Genomic DNA, 20,375 nt, shown 5'->3' on the forward strand with positions numbered 1-20,375 from the left:
TTTTTAAGAGCCCTATCTAACTCACTCTTGAAAGCATCCAGAGAACCTGCCTCCACCGCCCTCTGAGGCAGCGAATTCCACACCCACCACCCTCTGTGAGAACAAGTGTTTCCTCGTCTCCGTTCTAAATGGCTTACTCCTTTTGCTTAAACTGTGGCCCCTGGTCCTGGACTCCCCCAACATCGGGAACACGCCTCTAGTGTGTCCAAGCCCTTAACAATCTTATATGTTTCAATGATATCTCCTCTCATCCTTCTAAACTCCAGAGTGTACAAGCCTAGCTGCTCCATTCTCTCAGCGTATGACAGTCCCGCCATTCCGGGAATTAACCTTGTAAACTTATGATGCACTCCCTCACTAGCAAGAATGGGCTTGGGATAACAATAGACAATAGACAATGGGTGCAGGAGCAGGCCAATCGGCCATTCGAGCCAGCACCGGCATACACTGTGATCATGGCTGATCATACCCCATTACTGCCTTCTCTCCCCATATCCCTCGAATCTGTTACCTTTATGAGCTCTATCTAACTCTCTATTGAAATAATTCAGAGAACCGGCCTGCACCGCCTTCTGAATTCCACAGACTCACAACTCTGGGTGAAAACGTTTTTCCTCATCTCCGTTCAAAATGGCCTACCCCTTATTCTTAACCTATGGCCCCTGGTTCTGGACAATATCGGGAGCATGTTTCCTGCCTCTAGCGTGTCCAATCCCTTAATAATCTTATATGGCTCTTCCTTCTAAATTCCAGTGTACACAAGCCCAACACAGAATGAGTGAGAATGATCGATGTCAGCATGATGGGCTGAAAGGCTTGTATCCAAGCTGAATCTCTAAACTAAAATAAAATACAATACAGCTTAGAAATAGGCCTTTCAGCCGGACTATCCCACGACGACCAACGTGCCCCATCTCTAACAATACCACATGCTTGCGATTGGCCCATATGCCTCCACAACTACCCTTTCCATGTACCTGCACATATGATTTTTTAAATGTTTCGATAGTGCCTGCCTCAAAAATATCCACTAGGAAGTGTATGAAGGAACTGCAGATACTTTTTTATACCGTAGATAAACACAAAATGCTGGAGTAATTCAACGGGACTACTTCTGGAGTAGGGGAGGCCTGTACAATAAGGACTGTTTACGCCTTAACTGGGGGGGGGGGGGGGGGGGGGGGGGGGGGGGGGGGGGGGGGGGGACTAACGATATGACAGGTGGTTTGCTAGTGCTACACTTGTGGGCTTAAACTAAATAGTGGGCGGGAGAGATTGACTAATTGGCAATATAAAGATGGATTTAACGGGAAAGCGAGTACAGGAAAAGTTAAAAAAGACTCCCGAATTAATGGGAAGGAAAGTTCGAGATGGGATCTTACTCTAAGATCAGGGTCAATAGTGACCGGTGTGAGAGGGGAGGTGAATACCGAAGTTAAAGTGTTGTATATTAATGCGGAAAGTATAAGAAATAAAATGGAAGAGCTTGAGGCTCAGTTAGAAATTGGCAAGTATGATGTTGTGGGAATTACAGAGACATGGCTGCAAGATAGCCATCGCTGGGAACTGAATATTCACGGGTATACCTCCTATCGAAAAGACAGACAGGTGCGCAGAGTGGTTGGGGTAGCTCTCTTGGTGAGGAATGAAATTCAATCCCTTGCCAGAGGTGACATAGAATGAGGAGATGTAGAGTCAGTATGGATAGAACTGAGGATTTGTAAGAGTAAAAAGACCTTGATCGGACTAATCTACAGGCCCCCAAACAGTAGCCTGGATATGCGGTACAAATTGAATCAAGAGATAAAATTGGCATGTAGTAAAAGTAATAAAAGGTAATACAGTGGCTTTTAACATGCAGGTAGACTGGGAAAATCAGGTTGGTACTGGACCCAAGAAAGGGAGTTTGAGGAGTGCCTCCGAGATGGGTTCATAGAGTAGTTTGTAATGGAGCCGACCAGGGAGAAGGCAATTCTGGATTTAGTTTTGTGTCATGGACCGGATTTGATAAGGAGACTTGAGGTTAACGAACCATTAGAAGATAGGGACCATAATATGATCAGTTTTAATCTACAATTTGAGAGGGTGACGGGTAAATCGGAGGTGTCACTATTACAGTTGAACAAACGGGACTATGGAGCCATGAGGGAGGAGCTGGCCAAAGTTGACTGGAAAGATACCCTAGCAGGGATGATAGTGGAACAGCAATGGCCAAGAATATAAAGGAAGATTAAATTCTTTAGGCATGTGAAGAGAAAAAAATAGTTAGGACCAAAGTTGGACCCTTGAAGACTGAAAAGGGTGAATTCATTATGGGGAACAAGGAAATGGCAGATGAATTGAACAGGTACTTTGGATCTATCTTCACTAAGGAAAGCACAAACAATCTTCCAGGTGCACTATTGGCCGGAGTATCTGGGGTGACGAAGGAAATGAAGGAAATCCACATTAGGCAGGAAATGGTGTGGGTAAACTGATGGGACTGAAGGCTGATAAATCCCCAGGGCCTGGTAGTCTGCATCCCAAGGCACTTAAGAAGAGCCTCTAGAAATCGTGGAAGCATTGGTGATCATTTCCCATGTTCTATAGATTCAGGATCAGTTCCTATGGATTGTAGTGTTGCTAATCTTATCCCACTTTTTAAGAAAGGCGGGAGAGAGAAAACAGGGAATTATAGACCGGTTAGCCTGACATCGGTGGTGGGGATGATGCTGGAGTCAAGCAACGAGACCTGGGTGTCATAGTACACCAGTCATTGAAAGTAGGCATGTAGGTGCAGCAGACAATGAAAAAAGCGAATGGTATGTTAGCATTCATAGCGAAAGGATTTGAGCATAGGAGCAGGGAGGTCCTACTGCAGTTGTACTGGGTATTGGTGAGACCACATCTGGAGTACTGCGTACAGTTTTGGTCTCCAAATCCGAGGAAAGACATTCTTGCCTTAGAGGGAGTACAGAGAAGGTTCACCAGACTGATTCCTGGGATGTCAGGACTTTCAAATGAAGAAAGACTGGATAGACTCGGCTTGTACTCGCTAGAATTTAGAAGATTGAGGGGGATTCTTATAGAAACTTACAAAATTCTTAGGGGGTTGGACAGGCTGGTTGCGGGAAGGTCGTTCCCGATGTTGGGGAAGTCCGTGACAAGGGGTCACAGATTAAGGATAAAGGGGAAATCCTTTAGGACTGAGATGAGAAAAACATTTTTCACGCAGAGAGTGGTGGGTCTCTGGAACTCTCTGCCACAGAAGGTAGTTGAGGCCAGTTCATTGGCTATATTTAAGAGGGAGTTATATGTGGCCCTTGTGGCTAAAGCGATCAGGGGTTATGGAGAGAAAGCAGGTACAGGATACTGAGTTGGATGATCAGCCATGATCATATTGAATGGCGGTGCACGTATTTCCTATGTTTCTAGGAATGAATGAATGGATGAATGGATGAATGATTGAATGCATGTATGAATGAATGAATAAATACGTTTATTGGCCAGGTATTCACATATAAGGAATTGGTGCGTATCCGCAGCTGACTGAATGACATACAGTGACAGTTACGAATGATACATAAACCATTAAACATTAATAATAAAACATTATTGTGCATGAAATAAAATGCGAGAGCAAATGGAGTCTACAGATTTTTGGTTATTGAGTAGTGCATCTACTCGTGGAAAAACAACTGTTTTTATGTCTGGCTGTGGCAGCTTTGACAGTCCGGAGTCGTCTTCCAGAGGGAAGTGATTCAACGAGTTTGTGGCCAGGGTGAGGTGTCAGAGATGATCTTACCCGCTCGCTTTCTTGCCCTTGTAGTATACAGTTCGTCAATGGAGAGAAGGTTGCAGCCAATAACCTTCTCAGCTGATCGGACGATTCGCTGCATCCTCCAGATGTCCTGCTTGTGGGCAGACCAGACCAGACCATGATGGAGAAGGTGACAACAGACTTTATGATGGCCGTATAGAATTGGACCATCATAGCCTGTGGCAGATTGTGCTTCCTCAGCTGCCGTAGGAAGTACATCCTTGTTGTGTCTTTTTGACTGTGGATCGTAGCTCCCCACTTAAGGTCCTTGGAGATCATGTTTCCCAGAAACTTAAACGACTCCACAGATGTGACTATGGTGTTGTTGATGGTGAGTGGGGGTCAGGGGAGGGGGATCTCTCCTAAAGTCTACAATTAATTCCACTGTCTTAAGAGCATTGAGCTACATAGTGTTGCGATGGCACCATGACGCCAGTTGTGTCACTTCCTGTCTGTAGGCATATTCCTTCCCATCCTGGATCAGTCTAATCGGGGTTATGTCGTCCACAAACGTGACAAGCTTGATAGAGGAGTCAGTGGGGGTGCAGTCATTGGTGTAGAGAGAGTAGGGGAGAGGGGAGAGTACGCAGCCTTGCGGTGCTCCTATGCTGAGGGTTTGCGGGTGCGAGATGTGTTTCCCCAGCCTCACATGCTGCTTCCTGTCTGTCAGGAAGCTGGTGCTCCACCGATAGAGGGGTTCAGGCACGGTCAACTCGGAAAGTTTGGAGTGCAGTAGCTCTGGCACAATGGTGTTGAATGCAAAACTAAAATCAATAACCAAAATCCTGGCATAGTTCCCCTGGCGGTCTCCGTGCTGGGGGATGAAGTGCAGGCACAGATCTATTGGCCCGATATGCAAATTGCAGTTCGTGATATTTTTCAGCTTGGCCAGCACAAGTCTTTCAAGGATCTTCACGACTCCAGAGGTCAGTGCGACAGGCCTGTAGTCATTAAGACCAGTAATCCTTGCGTTTTAGGGTAAATGAACAACAGTGGAGACTTTGAAGCAGGCACGGTCAGTACAGGTTTGCAGGGACTGGTTGAAAATGTCTCTGCCAGTTGTTCGGCACAGAGCTTGAGGGTAGAGGGGGAAGCAGTGTCTCGTTCTGGAGATTTCCGACTTTTCTGTTTCCTGAACAGCCTTTCCACCACCTCTATTTTTATTGTTGATGATGGAGAAGTGGTGTTGTGCAGCACGGAGGGGATGGGTAATTGGGTGTTAAGTGGTGAGTGGAGGGGGAAGGTGGGGCTGGAGTCTTGCCCTAAGTATGTGTCAAGTGGTGAATGGGAGTGAGTGAGTGAAGAAGGTTCCAGTCTTTGCAGTCTGTCAGGCTGTGAGTGGGTGTGAAAGTGGGTTGAGGTGGGAAAGGGTCCAGTCTTTTCAGACTGGAGTCTTGCTTTAAGTTGGTGTGAAGTAGCGATTGGGGAGGAGTGGATGTAAAAGTGTCCAGTCTTTGCAGACTGGGTCTGGCTGTGTTTGTTGGCGTGGGGGGGGGGGGGGGGGGGGGGGGGGGGGGGGGGGGGGGGGGGGGGGAGGGTTACGTTTCTGCTTGTCAAACCTACAGAAGAACTCGCTCATGGCGTTGGTCAGCTGACGCTTGTCCAAAGAGCGGGGAGCTTTCAGATTCAGGTTCAGATTCAGATTCAGATTCAATTTTAATTGTCATTGTCAGTGTACAGTACAGAGACAACGAAATGCATTTAGCATCTCCCTGGAAGAGCGACATAGCAAACGATTTGAATAAATAATAAGTGGTGGGGGGGGGGGGGGGGGGGGGGGGGGGGGGTTACGTTTCTTGGGGAAGAATCGCTCATGGCGTTGGTCAGTGGGGGGGGGGGGGGGGGGTGGTGATTGGGAGTCACCGAGGTACGTGGTTGAGTAGAGTGACAGCCGCCGGAAAGAAGCTGTTCCTCGACCTGCTGGTTCGGCAACGGAGAGACTTGTAGCGCCTCCCGGATGGTAGGAGGGTAAACAGTCCATGGTTGGGGTGAGAGCAGTCCTTGGCGATGCTGAGCGCCCTCCGCAGACAGCGCTTGCTTTGGACTGACTCAATGGAGGGGAGCGAGGAACCGGTGATGCGTTGGGCAATTTTCACCACCCTCTGCAATGCCTTCCGGTCGGAGACAGAGCAGTTGCCATACCATACTGTGATGCAGTTGGCAAGGATGCTCTCGATGGTGCAGCGGTAGAAGTTCACCAGGATCTGAGGAGACAGATGGACCTTCTTCAGTCTCCTCAGGAAGAAGAGACGCTGATGAGCCTTCTTGATCAGAGTAGAGGTATTGTGGGTCCAAGAGAGGTCATCGGAGATGTTGACTCCCAGGAACCTGAAGCTAGAAACACGTTCCACCTCCGTCCCGTTAATGTGGATGGGGGTGTGCGTGCCGCCTCTGGACTTCCTGAAGTCTACAATGAGCTCCTTGGTCTTCTTGGAGTTAAGGGCCAGGTTGTTGTCAGCGCACCATGCTGCTAAGTGCTGGACCTCCTCCCTGTAGGCCAGCTCATCGTTGTTGCTGATGAGGCCAATCACCGTTGTATCATCTGCATACTTGATGATGGTGTTAGTACCATGTACAGGTGTGCAGTCATAGGTGAAGAGGGAGTAGAGGAGGGGGCTCAGCACACAGCCCTGTGGAACGCCGGTGTTCAGGGTGAGGGTTGAAGAGGTGTGCTTGTCTAACCTCACAGACTGGGGTCTGTTGGTTAGAAAGTCCAGTATGCAGTTGCAGAGGGAGGGATCGATGCCCAGGTTACCGAGTTTGGTGATCAGTTTTGATGGTATAATGGTGTTGAATGCTGAGCTGTAATCGATGAACAGCATTCTTACGTAAGTGTCTCTGTTGCCGAGGTGGGAGAGGGCGGAGTGAAGTGCCGTTGATATGGCATCCTCCGTACTCCTGTTCTTGCGGTAGGCAAACTGATAGGGATCCAGTGTGGGGGGTAGGCAGCTTTTGAGGTGTGCCAGGACCAGCCTCTCGAAGCACTTGGTGATGATGGGGGTAAGTGCAACTGGGCGGAAGTCGTTGAGGCTTGCCGCAGTGGAGTGTTTTGGCACTGGCACGATGGAGCTGGTTTTAAGGCAAGTGGGGACAACTGCTTGGGCAAGTGACAGGTTGAAGATGTCAGTCCAGACGTCTGTCAGCTGCGCAGCACAGGCCCTGAGCACGTGCCCGGGGATGCCGTCAGGGCCAGCAGCTTTACGTACATTAGTCCTACTCAGTGCCACGTACACGTCGTAGGGGGTGAGTGTGAGGGGTTGGTGATCGGCAGGTAGCACAGCCTTGATGGCTGTCTCTAGATTGTCCCTGTCGAAGCGGCCATTGAAGTGATTAAGCTCCTCAAGGAAGGAGGCGTCGCTGGATGTGGGGGTGATGTTGGAGGGTCGGTAGTCCGTGATGGCCTGGATGCCTTGCCATATGCGTCGGGGGTCGGAGTTGTTGTAGAAGTGCTCCTCAATCCTGAGCTTATGGCAGTGCTTGGCCTTCCTGATGCCCCTCTTCAGGTTAGCCCTGGATGAACTGTAGGCTCGAGCATCGCCTGACCTGAAAGCGGTGTCCCGTGCTTTCAGCAGTAGCCTGAGCTCGCTGTTCATCCATGGCTTCTGATTCGGGTATATGGTCACCTGTTTGAGGGAGGTGACACTATTGATGGTGGAGTTTATAACGTCCAGAACAGAGGATGTGTAGGAATTAATGTCCGTGTGGGAGTCAAGGGTGGCCTGGGCTGCAAACGCCTTCCAGTCAGTGTTTCCAAAACACTGCTGAAGTGTGAAGTCCGCTTCCTCTGACCAGACTTTAACTGTCCTCACAGTTGGTTTAACCCGTCTGATGAGTGGGGAGTACTTAGGGAGCAGGAACAATGAGACGTGATCAGACTGACCAAGGTGGGGGAGGGGGATGGCTGTGTAAGCTTCAACCATGTTGGTGTAGACTTTGTCCAGTGTCTTGTCTACTCTAGTGGGGAAGGATACATGTTGGTGGAATTTGGGGAGTACAGTCTTCAGGTTAGAGTGATTGAAGTCACCCGCAACAATGAAGGCTGCCTCGGGGTTGTGAGTCTGTTGTTTGCTAATGGCAGTATGCAGCTCTTTCATTGCAAGCTTGGCATTAGCATCAGGAGGGATATAGGCTGCAGTCACAACAGTGGAGGTGAACTCTCTGGGCAGATAGAACGGTCTGCATCTAACCAAGAGGAACTCAAGGTTAGCTGAGCAGTGACTCTCGATGATGGTGGAGTCCGTGCACCATGCTTTGTTTACATAAATGCACAGACCCCCACCTCTGGTCTTACCAGAGTCTGATGTCCTGTCCGCTCGGAGTAAATGACGCCCCGATAGCTGGATGGCGCTGTCAGGAACGTCAGTGTTGAGCCAAGTTTCCGTGAAGATCAGGATGTTGCAGTCCTTGATCCAGTTGTGGGAGGTGATCCTTAGCCGGAGTTTCCTCTTGTAACTGGTGATATCTTGCAACGCCTTCCAAACTGAAGAAGGGTCACTAGCTGAGAACTTGCTCGTCAACTTCTCAGAGTGCCTTTCCTTGCCAGCTCTGATTCTTCTTTTCAGCTTGTACGTGGCCTGCCTGCAGTGGTCTGCATCCCCGCTCCTATAGGCTTCCTCTTTGAAACAGGTCCGGGTCGTAGTGGGAATGCAACTGTCCTCAGAAAAGCTGACATATGATGATACAGTGTCTGTAAACACACCGAGGCTTGAGGTTTCTTCCCCGAACACATTCCAATCCGTTCAGTCAAAGCAGGATTGTAGGTTCTCAATGCTCTCGTTTGTCCACCTTTTCGTTGTTCTGACCACAGGCTTAGGGTAGCTATTAGTTTCTGCCTGTGGGTCGGAATAATGTGAACTAGACAACGATCAGAAAAGATTAAATATCGGCACATTTACCTTGCACTAACAGGATCGGTCTGAGTCAGCATGGATTTACGAAGGGGAAACCATGCTTGCCTAACCTTCTGGATTTTTTTTGAGGATGTAACTAGGAAAATGGGCAAGGGAGAGCCAGTGGATGTAGTGTACATGGACCTTCAGAAAACTTTCGATAAGGTCCCACACAGGAGATCAGTGGGCAAAATTAAGGCACCTGGTATTGGGGGTAGAATGCAGACATGGATAGAAAATTGATTGGCAGACAGGAAACAAAGAGTAGGGATCAACGGATCCATTTCAGAATGGCAGGCAGTGACTAGTGGGGTACCGCAATGCTCGGTACTGGGACCGCAGCAATTTACAATATATATTAATGATTTAGATGAAGGGATTACAAGTAACATTAGCTAATTTTCAGATCACACAAAGCTGGGTGGCAGTGTGAACTGCGAGGAGGATGCTATGAGAATGCAGGGTGACTTGGACATGTTGGTTGAGTGGGCATGTGTGCAGATGCATGGCAAATGCAGGTTAATGTGGCTATATGTGTGGTTATCCACTTCGGTAGCAAAAACAGGAGATCAGATTATTATCTAAATGATGTCAAATTGCGAAAAGGGGAAATAGAACGGGGTCGGGGGGTGGTCGGGGGTTCCTTGTTCATCGGTCAATGAAAGTAAGCATGCAGGTACAGCAAATAGTGAAGAAAGCGAATGGCATGTTGGCCTTCATAACAAGAGGAGTAGAGTTTAGGAGCAAAGAGGTCCTTCTGCAGCTGTACAGGGCCCTAGTGAGACCACACCCGGAGTATTGTGTGCAGTTTTGGTCTCGCAATTTGAGGAAGGAAATTCTTACTATTGAGGGAGTGCAGCGTAGGTTCACAAGATTAATTCCAGGGATGCCTGGACTGTCATATGCTGAGACAATGGAGCGGCTGGGCTTGTACACTCTGGAGTTTAGAAGGTTGAGAGGGGATGTTGTTGAAACATAAAATTATTAAGGGGTTGGACACGCTAGACGCAGGAAACATATTCCCGACGTTGAGGGAGTTCAGAACCAGGAGCCACCGTTTAAGAATAAAGGGGTAAGTCATTTAGTTCGGTGATGCGGAAAAACTTTTTCGCACAGAGAGTTGTGAGTCTGTGGAATTTTCTGCTTCAGAGGGCGGTGGAGGCCGATCCTCTGGATACTTTCAAGAGAGAGGTGGAGAGAGCTCTTAACGATTGCGGAGTCAGGTGATAGAGGGGGAAGGCAGGAACGGGATGCTGATTGTGGATGATCAGCAATGGTCACATTGAATGGCGGTGCTGGCTCGAAGGCCGAATGCCCCACTCCTGAACTTATTTTCTATTGTCTCTAGTGATGCTGCCTGTACCGCTCAGTTACAACATTTTGTGTCTACCCCCTCTGGGAGCTCATTCCAGATGTAACCACACTTTGTTTTACAAAGTGTCCTCCCAGTTTTCCATTAATACTCCCCCTGCCCTCCCCTCACCTTAAACCTATCTCGTCTGGTTCTTGATACGGGTATTCTGGGTGAAATACTATTTGCATTCATCCTGTCTATAATTCACGATCTTGTACACTTCTATGAGATCACAGATAATGCTCCTGTGGTCCAAGGAGAAGAGTCCAAGCCTGCTCAACCTATCCGTGTTGCTCAGGCCCTCCAGTCCTGGCAACGTCCTCGTAAACTCTTACAGATGTTTTCTGTACCCGAGTCGCGAACGGTGGGTTGACCTGTGACTCCTGTTGATGCAGCCGCCTCTTTGCATTTCCCGCATTGCAGATTATCACGGCGATGGGTCTAACGTGGCATCCCGAACATTTCGTCTGTGCGCACTGCCAGGAAGAAATTGGACACAACGGGTTCTACGAGCGGGATGGTCGGGCCTATTGCAACAAGGATTACCAGAACCTTTTCTCACCACAATGTGCTTACTGCGGCGCAGCTATTGTTGACGTAAGTCGTTCTACATGGAGTCCATTATGTAGGTCCGGTCTCCTAGCGACAGGAGTGATGTCACACATGGACCAAAGAACTCTGAAACTCTCGCTTACTGCCTCTATCTCTCTGACTGCTCGTCTCTCCTTTCTTTCTTACTTTCCCATGTTTCTCTCAGTTTACCTCTCTCACTAACCCTCTCACATCACCAGCCTCACTCAGTCCCAGTTTGTCTTCCACGTCTATCTCATTACCCCGCCCCCCCCATCCATCTCCGTCTCTCTCTCCCTCCGACCAAGCCAGTCACTCTCATCACCAGTCCCCCTCTCTGTCCGTCTCTGCCTTTTGTATCCATATTCCCCTTCTACACACCCCATATTCCCGTCTTTCTCTTTCACTAACTCTGCCGCTCATATTGTCAGTACCGTTCTCTCTTACTCTCTCTTTCCCCGTGTCTCGCTCTTTCGTTCCAGTCTGACCCTCTCGCACTAATCTCGTCGCTCTCACTGTCAATGTTTCTCTCTCTTTCTCTCTCTCTCTCTCGCGCGCGCTCCTTCACTCACTGATGCACTCACTCACTCACTCACTCACTCACTCACTCACTCACTCACTCACTCACTCACTCACTCACTCACTCACTCACTCACTCACTCACTCACTCACTCACTCACTCACTCACTCACTCACTCACTCACTCACTCACTCACTCACTCACTCACTCACTCACTCACTCACTCACTCACTCACTCACTCACTCACTCACTCACTCACTCACTCACTCACTCACTCACTCACTCACTCACTCACTCACTCACTCACTCACTCACACGGTTCTAGTTCTTTGTCCGCCGCGCGTTGTCTTCCCTTTCCCTTTCTCTTCCCCGTCTCTGTCTCCGCATCTCACCCTGATTAACCTTCTCTCGCAACACCGCTCACCCTCTCTTTCACTGTCTCTATTCGTCTCCCGCCACCCCTTACCCCATATCTCGCTCTTATCCCACTCTCTGGCTTCATCTCCCTTTCTTGTCAACGCAGTCACTCTCATCGCCAGTTTCTCTGTCTGTCTGCCCCTGTTCATATTTTATCTCTTTCTCTCTTCTCCCTCTTCCCTCTCTCTCCGTCTCTCATACTAATCTAGTCGCTCACATTGTCAGTACCTTTCTCCATATCTCTAATTTTTCTCAATCCCTCTCTTTTCCCCATCTCTCGCTCTTCCCTCCTCCTGTCTCCGTCTCCCTCCCCGATTGTCCCGGTCGCTTCAACTATCCCTGTCTCTCTCTCTTGGATTATGAATAAGTACAAAGTGCTGCAGTAACACAACGGATCAGGTAGCATATGTGAGGAGAAGGAATAGAATAGATGATGATTCTGATCGGCACCCTTCTTCAAACCAGTATATGCAGTTCTATCCTACTGATTTGCCTGCTCCTCGACGAAGTCTGAAGAATGGTTCCGTACATAAATGATACATATTCCTTTTCTCCAGAGATGCTGACTGACCCGCTGCGTAATTACAGCAATGTGTAGTTGTCTTCCATTCATTTTAGTCACTGATCACATAGTACACATGAACGGGCGTTTGGCCCACAACGTCTGCCATACATGATGCCAAGAACATTTCTTATTGACCTGCACATCACCCGCATCCCACCATTCAATGCATAACCGCGTACCTATCCACTGCCTTTTGAATACTGCTGTCGTATCTTCTTTCACCGCCAACCCTGTCAACATGTGCCACGCCTCTGTGTAAAATGCCAGGTACAAATAATCTAGGCGGGCTGCACATGATCCACACACCTCCATTCTTTGCATACTCATGAACCTATCTGAAAGCTTCTTAAACGCCACTATCATATCTGCCCCCACGCCCACACATGGTAATGCGTTCAGGCGACCACCACTCTGTGTAAAAAAGAAACTTGCCCCGCACATCTCCTTCAAAATGTGTTCCTTTCTCCTTAAAGATCTGCCCTCTGGTCTTTGATATTTACCCCTTGGGAAAGAGGTTCTGACTATCTCCCCTATCTATGCCTCTCATAATGTTACATGCTTCTATCAAGTCTCCCCCCAAACTTCCGCGATCCAGAGAAAACATTCGAAGTTTGTCTAACCTCTCAGTCTACCCAGTACCCTAAATACCACCACTCAGTGGACAGAACAGTGGTGCAGCGGTAGAGTTGCTGATATACAGCGCCAGCGATCCTGTTTCAATCCTAACCACCATTGCTGTCTCTGTGGAGTTTAAACGTGCTCCCTGTGAACGGGTGGGTTTTCTCCGGGTGCTTGGTTTCCTTCCACACGCCAGAGGTGTGCGTGTGTGGGGGTTATTTGGCTTCTCGAAATTGTCCGAATTACGTTGGATATAATTTGTGTACGTGTGATCGCTGGTCGGCGCGTACTCGCTGGGCCGAAGGGCCTGTATCCGCGCTATAACGATAGAAAAAAAAGTAAGGCTTTATTTGCTAACCCTCTTCTGCACCTCTCCAAAGTCCCCAAACCCTTGCTGATACATTACGATATCATCATTTTACATGTACAATTGAGATTAATTATATTTGATGAACTGGCAATGTCTAGTTGATTCATGGCCAATATTTCTACATTGCCGTTTTATTTTTGCTTCTTTACAGAAGATCCTCACGGCCTTAGATAAAACCTGGCACCCGGAACACTTTTTCTGTGCACACTGTGGCGATATATTTGGCACCGATGGTAAGTGTCATTGGTACTGTCGATATCGTGCTCATCATATAGTCAGCGAGGACAGAGTAATGGGCTGAACCTTAGAGCTGCCAAATGGCACAGCTGGTAGAACTACTGCCTCACAGCGCCAGAAATCCGCGTTCAATTCTAACCTCGGAGGCTGTCAGAGTCTAATTTACACGTTCGTCCAGTGACCGCGTGGAATTCCTCCAGAGGCTCCGATTGGGAAACATAGAATATAAGTGCAGGAGGAGGCCATTTGGCCCTTCGGGCCGTCTTTGTCGTTGGTCACCCTGTGCGTAGGGGAAAGGGTAGGGCAGAAGATGTCCTGGTTGGGTTGCTGCTGGGCTTGCCCAACATGGCCATCTGCGCGTCACGCGCCAGGCGAAAGAGGTCTCTGCCCGAACCGGCTGCCTGCCTCTTTTCCGGGGTTACGTCCGCGCCCGGGTGGGGTGAGAAAGGGACTACGCCCTGTCCACGGGCACCCTGGCCGATTTCCGAGAACATTGGGGTTGACTGCACCCTCAATAAGCTTTGGCTGTGTAGTAGCTAAATTAGGATATTTCTTTGTATTGAATTATGGTGGTGGGTACTGGTTTGTTTTATTATATTGTAAATATTATTTTTAATAATTGAATACATTTGTTGATAAAAACATAATTAAAACATTAAAATATCTATAGATATATTAAAAGCTGGTTACGCGATTGCCCGATCCAGAGGCTTCCCCTTTACTGAGGTAACGTCTGCGCTCGGCTGGTGTTAGAGAGGGACACAGTCATATAGTAGTTGTTTAGTATGTTTATTACATAGTTGCTTGGAATTTAATGTCTGAATAATTTGGTGGTTTTGTAATTTGGTGGTGGATGTGTCATCACGGTTTTATTTTTGTTTTTTGTTGTTTTAGTATCCGTGTTGTTCGTAATAAATATTGTGTTTGTAATCAAATAAAAAGCTGGTTACGGAGACGAGGTGTGGTTTTGCGGTGCTCCCGTCCAAACACAAAACTAGTGAGTTCAAACATGTTTTTAGAATTCGGAGTTGGTACCTCGGCACATTTAAACGACCTTGTGTATCGATGCGACGCTGCATACATTGATTCGCAGATTGTCTGCGGTCAGCAGATCGCAGGGAACGCAGGAGAGCCCAGAGAGCCGGGCGAAGATGCAGCAGTTTTCGTGGGAGTTTTCGTGGGAGCCGCCATTATCGACGTTTGAGGCAACATCACTTGCCTCCCTCCCTCGACCGTCGATATTGTTTTTGTGTGTGGACTTGGCCTCGTGCAATTTGGACCGTCTGTGTATGACTAGCATTTTGTTTATGCGCTTTGCTTAAATTATAGCGCCTGCTACCATGCAGGGTCAGGGTTCTGGGGGAGCAGGGCCTTTCTGGAACTATGCAGAGGCGGCTGCTTCGGTTGCTCCTCTTGGGGCCCGGTTCCCCATAAGGAACCCCCCTTTCAAGCTTGGGAAAAGGTGCTTCAAAAGAAGATGAAACACCTGGAGAACAAAACCCCCGAAGCCAAAAACGTTCCACCCATGCCATCAGCTCCTGTTAGGGGGGTGGAAGATTGCAACTTTCACGTGGTCCGCCCTGTTTCGACTAATGCAATCAACTCGACGTGCACGAACGTAAGATCAAATAGAACAAGTTGTCCAACAATTTAGGCTGTGCGCGCCACACGAAAGAAGAAGACGCTCCTGTTAGGGAGACCGCAAGCCCCATATTTCAACCGAGGGCAGCGGGTATCGGGGCGGGTGGAGTGGGTGCCACAGACATACTTGCATGGTAGTTATTTAGAATATTTGTAAAATAGTTGTTTGGAAATTTAGTGTCTGAATAATTTGGTGGTTTTGTAACATGGTGGTGGGTGTTGTCACCGCGGTTTCGTTTTGTATCGTGATAGTAATTAAATATGAATAGTGATGAAAAAATAATGCAGTTACCAAGCTCATGAAACTGGTTCTGCAATTGGATAATCCGTCTGAAATTGGAGAATCGACTTCTCCATGCACAGTCTGTTCGAATTGGCAGAAATACTTCTTCCTCATTAACAATCAGTTCGGGAGCACCTCAAGGCTGCGCGCTCAACCCCTTGCTCTACTCACTCTAGTCTCAAGACTGTGTAGCCGGACATAATTCGAACTCCATCTTCAAGTTCACGGACGACACCACCGTTGTTGGACGAATGATAGATGATGATGAGTCAGAGTATGGAAGTGAGATCGGCCGATTGACCAACAGCCTGGCACAACAACCTGCCTCTCAATATCAGTAAAACGAATGAACTGATTGTGGACTTTGCAGGAGGAAGGATGAGGACCTACAATCCTGTTTATATCGTGGAGAGAGTCAAAAAGTCCTGGGCGGGCATATTTCTGAAGAACTTTCCTGGACCCAGCACACTGATGCAATTATAAATAAATCACACCAACGCCTCTACAACCTGAGAAGATTTAGGAGATTCGGTATGTCAAAGAAGATTCTCGTGAACTTCCACAGATGTACAGTAGAGAGCATAGTGACTGGTGGCATCTTGGCCTGGTTCGGCAACTTGAACGTCTAGGAGCGGAAAAGACTGCAAAACGTTTTGAGCACTGCCCAGTTAATCACCGGCTTTGACCTACCCACCATGGGATTTATCGGAGTCGCTGCCTGAAAAAGGCAGCCAGCATCATGAGAATGTCACACCATCCTGGCCTCACACTCATTTCACCACTGCTATCGAGAAGAAGGTACAGGAGCCAGAAAACTGTAACGTCTCGGTTCTGGAACAGTTTGTTCCCTACAGCCACCGGGCTTTGAAATACTACAACCACAAATAAGCTCTGAACTACAACAGATTGTTTACAGGGTACTCTGTTTACATGTTCTGTTGTGCTGCAGCAAGTAAGAATTTCATTGTTCTATCTGGGACATATGAAAATAAAACACTCTTGACTTGATTCTTGACTGGTGACTGGTTACCCGAAAATCCACGTCTTCATTACCCTGTACCATCCAACGTTTGTCTCATATATAGTTTTCTGCTGATGGACACACAACATAACGCGAACGGCTTGATAATGTAAAACAAACCATCATGTAAACTAAACTAGTAAATCACTTTCTTTCCTCCAGATTGGAAAGCTATAACATTTTGCACGTGTGCATGCCGTCCAGAGATGTTTTTCGCTCTGAATATCCCAGCCTGTGGCCATCGCCAGACATGTGCCTGGTTCATAAACTAACCACTAAATCCATGTTCTCCAAAATCCTGACCACCAGAGTCCACTTTGCTTCTTTAAACTAAACCACTTTTCAGACCTGTTTAAACAATCTATTACAAGTTGGCATTCGAGAACTAGATATGCTGCCTGACCATTTAGGCGACTTACAGAGTGATTTACTTTGGAAACATGGGCTGCAAGATGGCAGTGGAGTTTTAATGCTGATGTGAGGTGCTACAGGGCAGGACAAATCAAAATGGACGTACATGGTAAATGGTAGGGATTGAAGAATACAGTTGACCAGAGGGATCTGGGTATAACCATGCATAGTTCACTGAAGGTGGAATCTCATATAGATAGGGTGGTAAAGAAAGCTTTTGGTATGCTAGCCTTTATAAATCCAGAGTACATGTTGCCTGGTTCACTGTGGAGTATGGTGTACAATTTTGGTCGCCACGTAGGAAGGATGTACAAAATCCATGTTCTCCAGAGATGCTCCTGACCAGCAGAGTTACTCCTGCACTTTGCTTCTTTTATTAGTAAACCAGTCGCCTTTTCATCCAATTCCCTGTGGGAATAAGGGGGCAGAGAGTGGTAGCTCCCTGTGGAAGTGGTGGAGGCACTTCTTCATGGGTATCACAGTCTCTGGAGGGTTACGAGTAGGCAGTGGGACTAAGGGGAAAAAAATTGTTCGGCATGGACTTGTAGAGCCGAGGTGGCCTGTTTCCGTGCTGTAATTGTTATATGGTTATATGGATGTAGGTTTAAGGTAAGTGGGGAGGTTCAATGGGAAACTGAGGGGTAACTCTTTTACACAAATTGTGGTGGGTGTGTGGAACGCGCAGCGGAAGGAGGTAGTTGACCTTGGTACTATCGTAATACTTCATATATTTGGACGGTTTGATGAATGGGATAGGTTTTGAGAAAATATGGGTCAAACGAGTGTAGTGGAACCAATGTAGATGGGACATTTTGGTCGATGTGGGCAGGTTGGGCTAAAACGCCTGTTTCTACGTTGTATGACGTTAGCGTTTTATGTCTCTGCCTCAAGGAAAAGGGAAATAGCATGGAAACAGACCCTTCATCCCACCGAGTCTATGCAGACCCAGGGAGGCCGTTTCCACGTTGTACATCCCTATGATTCTATGAGAGGCCTGTTTCAGCAGAGTTATTTGCGCCACCAGTTAATTGACCCAAGCATGTGTATTGCTTTCACCAACCCTAGCACTCCTCCCCCCCGCCCCCCCTCCCAACAATCCGCACCTCCATAAACGCGCTACCACACTCGCTCACATCTCCTCAATGTCCTTAGGTTACCTCGAGAAGGACGGGAAGGCGTACTGCCACAAAGATTACTTCTGCCTGTTCGCGCCCAAATGCGGCTGCTGCGATCGGCCGGTCCTGGAGAACTACCTTTCCGCGTTGGACAACGTCTGGCACCCAGAGTGTTTCGTTTGCAGGGTAAGTGGTTGTGACCCGAGGGGCAGATGGGTTGTACGGGGGTTGTGTGGGGGACGAATGCCCTTCGCTTTTAAAGCGGGCAGTAGTATTGTGGATAGCGTAGACGATTTTCAAAATCGCAGCAGGATCTTGATGCTTTGGCAGGTGGGCTGAGAAATGGTTACGTGGAGAGAAGTGAAAGGTGTTGCATTTTGGAAAGTCAAAGCAGGGCAGACGAATCTAGGAATGCAGGTACACAATTCCATGAAAGTAGCATCACACGTACACAGGGAGTGTTGGAGACAGAGGAACCTTGGAGTGCAGGTACATAGTTCCCTGAAAGTAGCGACATATATAGACAGGGATTATTGTAGAGCAGAGGGATCTAGGAGTGCAGACACATAGTTGACTGACAATGGCGTCACAGGTAGACAGGCAGTGTTGGCGAACAGAGGGTTCTAAGAGTTCAGGTGCATAGTAGATAGGGTGGCAAAGAAGTCTATCGGCACATTAGTCTTTCTCAGTCAGAGTACCGAGTATAGAGCATGGGTGGTCATGTTGTACAAGACGTTGATGAGGCCACACTTGAAGTATTGTGTTCAGTTAAGTACACCGTGTTATAGGAAATGTGTTGTTAAACTGGATGAGGGTGAAATAATTTACGAGGGTGTTGCCTGAAGCCAAGGGCCTCAGCTACACGGAGAGGTTCAGCAGGATAGGACGTTATTCATTGGAGCGCAGGAGAATGAGAGGTGAAGAGGTTTAAGATCATGTATGGTGTAGATATGATACATGCACATACTTTTACAGAGTAGGAGAATCAATGGGCTGAAGGACCTGTTTCCACATTGTATGACTCCATGGCTATGACTGCGATCTGGGGACGGAGGAGGAGAGCGAATGGGGGAGCGGTATTGCCATGGCCTCCGCCGACTCCCCACATCACAGCAACTTCGGGAAGGGGCGTCAAGCGTGGACGGGCATGTGAGAAATCAAGGATCCGTGCAGCAACTGCGGTTTAGCAATGGATTTACGTAACAACAAAAAAAGCAGCTTTAGGCGATTCAGCACAATGTTCCTGCTATGGAATTCAGCAGGATAATGACAATCCCTCGCCCGGTCAAAACATGATGTTTTAGGCCACGGGATCAGCCCGCTACAACATAGAACATAGAACATAGAAAAGTGAACACAGAAAGCAAAAGTTGAAAATATGACACAGAACATAAAACATAGAAATGGAACAAAAAATACGAAACCTATCATATAGAACATAGAATATGGAACATAGAAACATAGAACATGGAACAGTACAACACATGAACAGTCTCCTCGGCCCACTACGTCTGTGCTGAACAAGATGCCAAGACGATCTCTTATCTCCCTGCCTATAGTGAATATCCCCGAATTCCCTGCATATACAGGCATCTATCCAAATGGCTCTTATATGCCGCCAAACCTTCTGCCTCAATCACCGCCCGATAGTTTGCTAGGCGCACACCACCCTCTGTGTTAAAAAAAACTACCTCGTACATCTCCTTTGCACCCATCACTTAAAGCTATGCCCTCTCGTGTTTGATATTTCCATCCTAGGAAAACGTTTCTGACTGACTATCCTATCAATTTCTCTCAGAATGTGTTGTAAATTGCTCGAAGTTCCCTTCAAACTTTGTTGTTCCAGAGAATGGGACCCATGTTTTTCCTACCTCTCCCTGTAACTAATGCCGTCTAATCCAGATATAATTCTGGTAAATTGACTCTTCCCCCATTCCAACCTCTCCCTCTAGCTAATAGTCTATACTCCATGCATCATTCTGGTATAATAGACACAAAATGCTCGAGTAACTCGGCTGGTCAGGCAGCATCTCTGGAGAAAAGGTGTAGGTGACGTTTCGGGTATAGATCCTTATTTAGTCTGCAGATAAAGGGTCTCGATGATCATCAGACGAAGGGCCTCGAACCGAAACGTCAAATTCGTATTCGCCATATATGATGTCTGACCCGCTAAGTTACTCCAGGGGTGCCAGTGGATGTAGTGTATCTTCGGTGAAAACCATCATTTGCAGTTTCTTCTTGCACATAATTTCGGTAACCCTCTCCTGAACCCTCTATATCTAATGCCTGCAGCAAATAAGACGATCTGCTATCTGCCTGACTATAGTGAATTTACCCGAATACCCTGCATATACATGCATCTATCCAAATGACTCTTATATGGACCCCTAAACCATCTGCCTCAATCACTAAGGAAGACACAAACAATCTCCAAGTATTGGAGGACAGAGGATCTAAGGGGGTAGAAGAACTGAAAGACATTTTCATTAGGCGAGAAATAGTATTGGGTAGGCTAATGGGACTGAAGGATGATAAATCCCCTGGGTCTGATGGTCTGCATCCCA

The 20,375-nt window shown here is 47.7% G+C and overlaps 1 protein-coding gene across 1 annotated transcript in view; it reads left to right on the forward strand.

Annotated features, from left to right (window-relative positions):
* Positions 1 to 20,375, forward strand: part of LOC129710488 (leupaxin-like) — a 49,482-nt gene that overhangs the window by 15,707 nt on the left and 13,400 nt on the right. Inside the window, exons 6-8 of the mRNA XM_055657444.1 lie at positions 10,466 to 10,639; positions 13,255 to 13,336; positions 17,849 to 17,997. Of these exons, the coding sequence (XP_055513419.1) occupies positions 10,466 to 10,639; positions 13,255 to 13,336; positions 17,849 to 17,997 (405 nt within the window). The remainder of the gene's footprint in view (positions 1 to 10,465; positions 10,640 to 13,254; positions 13,337 to 17,848; positions 17,998 to 20,375) is intronic.

Source organism: Leucoraja erinacea, chromosome 28, assembly GCF_028641065.1.
Source record: "Leucoraja erinacea ecotype New England chromosome 28, Leri_hhj_1, whole genome shotgun sequence".
NCBI lineage: Eukaryota > Metazoa > Chordata > Chondrichthyes > Rajiformes > Rajidae > Leucoraja > Leucoraja erinaceus.